Genomic DNA, 2,854 nt, shown 5'->3' with positions numbered 1-2,854 from the left:
ATGGTTTTGCTGACAAGAGCATTTGCTTCTTTCCTCTTAGCATTGTCACAAAAGAGAATCGATCTGAAGAGCATGCTGGGTGTTTATGTGGTCATGGGTACTGGTTTGCTTGTAGCGTTCTTTACGCTGATTGGAGAAATCTTCTGGAATCGACGAGAGAAGTTGAAAACACTCAACAAAACTGAAAGGTTTGGTTTAAGGCCGGAATCTTCATCGTGTTATCTTTTGCTTGTTTTCTTATTTGTTTGCTTTCTTGTTGGATAAGTCATTGGGTATTTCTCCTACCCAGGTTGTCTAACCTGTTCCCATTCGTTTAAAGAACGGTTAAATTTAACTAGTAGATAAGGCGCTCTATAGTGCATAAAATGTACAGTAACTTTTGTACCTTAGCAACCGGGTGACTACTTTTCCACTAGACAAAATTATCCCCTCTGTGAACAAATGGGTCCATGGGTATACCTTCTTCTAGAAGACATAACATTGTTTTTCATGTTTTCTTTTTACTACAAGTAGGTCTACACGTGTGATATACAGCTGTTTCGACAAAGGTTGTCCAAAAAAGCGTAAAAGCGTAAGCGACAATGCCGAAAGGTAGTCTGCGAAATACCCAAAAAGTCCAATAAAAGCTCAGAATCCTTTATGCCTCGACCGTACAGCGACGACTTAAGATGGCGGGCAATGTGGATTCTGAGCTTTTATTGAAATTTATTGAGTATTTCACAGAATACCTTTCGGCATTCTCGCGTACGCTTTTACGCTTTTTTTGGACAACCTTTGTCGAAACAGCTGTATGTTTTCAAAGACAAATAGCATCTATGACTTTCAGGATTTGGAATGTTTTCTGGCGAACGCTGTTAGGAACGTTGCCTCTTTTTGCTACATACGTTCTGTGCATCTCGAGATGGTGGGAGAAACTCTGTTCTCATAAGGACGATTTCTTCTGAAGGAAGGGCTATTAAAAACCAAAGAGAAAGTTGAGGGTGAAGTCACGTATTTTCCACATGATATTTAAGATTCAATTTAGAGAAAAGGCTCGTGATTTTTGGAATAACTGTTGCTTAATTATCTCTTTAAAATGCTTGGTTACCTCCGATTTTCTTTTTGGATTCCATAGCACTTAATAGGACCAGCTTTTCTCGAAAAGCCATAAACTGCGCAAAAATATCTCTGTGTTAGGAAGCACAGTCCTTTTAATGATGCTTCGAACACGTAGCGCTTCTACGCATGACAAATAATGTATGCTCTATCAATTCTCCGAGTGATATGGAAAGGAGGGGTAATATATCATTTGTTGCATTCTTTGTGAGAAAAAAAAAAATTAAAAAAAGGGTGATTGTTGTGTCAACTTACTGATGGTAGAACCCATGCTTTTAGTGCATTGAAGCAGTTATGCTACTTTTTTTTTTCTTTCATGTCTGTAGCCCAAACATCCGTTCTATGCAAGTCCACACAGAACCTGTGTAACTGATTGGTCGCAACCACATTGCCTGGAAAAAGCCACAAGCACGAATGATTGTATTCTACAATAACAGCGATGACTTCTCAGTCAACAATTCTTGATGCTCCACAGATTATGCGTTCGGTATCTGTCAACTTTACGGTGATCAAAGCTACTCAAATCACAAAACATCTGGAGATGGGTTTAACTAGGATCAGTAGCAGTTCTGAATTATGGTCTTTATCGCTTAAAGTGCCCATAACCCCCAAAAATTTTTTCGCTAAAATAAATCTTTGCACCTGTTCGAAACGCATTAAGCCTTTTTGGCGCCTTATTTCAACCAAATCTTGACTTTTTATAGGCTGTAAAAGTTACGAAATCTAGCCATCATATGTCCCATGACCGAGCTAGTAAGGGGCGTGGGTCTATTCCTTACTTGACGTCACAAACTGATTTGCATTGTATTAAGTCTTTGCGAAAATGCATGCAAATTAGTTTGTGACGTCATGTAAGGAATAGGCCCATGCCCCTTACCAGCTCGGTCATGGGACAGATGATGGCTAGATTTCGTAACTTTTACAGCTTATAAAAGTCAAAATTTAGTTGAAAAAAGGCGCAAAAAGGCTCAATGGGTTTCGAACAGGTGCAAAGATTTATTTAAGGGAAAAAAAAATTTAGGGGTTATGGGCACTTTAATATAAGCATGCCTTACTACAACAACTACGGTATTTTTTTATAGGATGTTACTTCAGTTAAAGAAAATATGATATCAATGTAAGTCCTGTCTGAGCAATAAATCCAAAGAATATAACTGAATATGAAAACCCATATACAACATATTTAAGCAAAATAGCAACCCAAAATTTAGCTTCTTAATATTGTTCAAAAATTGCGGCTTGTTTTACAAAAGAAAAACGCTCGTTTTATTGGTTGTAATCTAAGTATATCTACATACAAAAATGAGCGATTTCTTGTCTCACAGTCAACCTACTTAGTATTGTTAACATAACCGCTCCTTTATAAAAGAAAGCTAAGCTCACATTGTTGTAGTTGTCAATAAAATGTATTTATCTTAGTACGTCCATTTTTTTCAATATATCCCTTTTGAATTTTGTCCTTATTAAAGACTTGAATTGAACAAGAATAAACGCTTTTATGGTAAGCTTTTCCATTTTTCTCTATTGATTTTCTTGTTGCTGTTTGTTTCTTTATCTGTTTGTTTGGTTTTCTTCTTTTAAGTCAGCAAGTAGGAAGGTTTTACCATGGGCACTCTGATTTGATCTTGACGTTAAAAAAAAAAAACAACTAGCAAGCAACACTTTCAGCAGATAGCTTAACCCAGTTTCTGTAGTATAAAGCAACTAAGAGTATTGCTGCCCCCCCCCCCCCCCAACTTTTGTTTGGCGCTCTAAAATT

The 2,854-nt window shown here is 37.1% G+C and overlaps 1 protein-coding gene across 1 annotated transcript in view; it reads left to right on the top strand.

Annotated features, from left to right (window-relative positions):
* LOC146482681 (glutamate receptor 4-like) overlaps positions 1–2,463 on the top strand; it is a 20,580-nt gene extending 18,117 nt beyond the window's left edge. Inside the window, exons 15-16 of the mRNA XM_085106725.1 lie at positions 41–188; positions 1,422–2,463. Of these exons, the coding sequence (XP_084962851.1) occupies positions 41–188; positions 1,422–1,464 (191 nt within the window). The 3' untranslated portion in view covers positions 1,465–2,463. The remainder of the gene's footprint in view (positions 1–40; positions 189–1,421) is intronic.
* Positions 2,464–2,854: the final 391 nt, after the last annotated feature.

This window comes from Pavona decussata, unplaced genomic scaffold (genome assembly GCF_977016875.1).
Source record: "Pavona decussata unplaced genomic scaffold, jaPavDecu1.1 SCAFFOLD_44, whole genome shotgun sequence".
Lineage (NCBI taxonomy): Eukaryota > Metazoa > Cnidaria > Anthozoa > Scleractinia > Agariciidae > Pavona > Pavona decussata.
The sequence above is the reverse complement of the archived record's forward strand: the minus strand, read 5'-3'. Positions and strand labels throughout refer to the sequence as shown.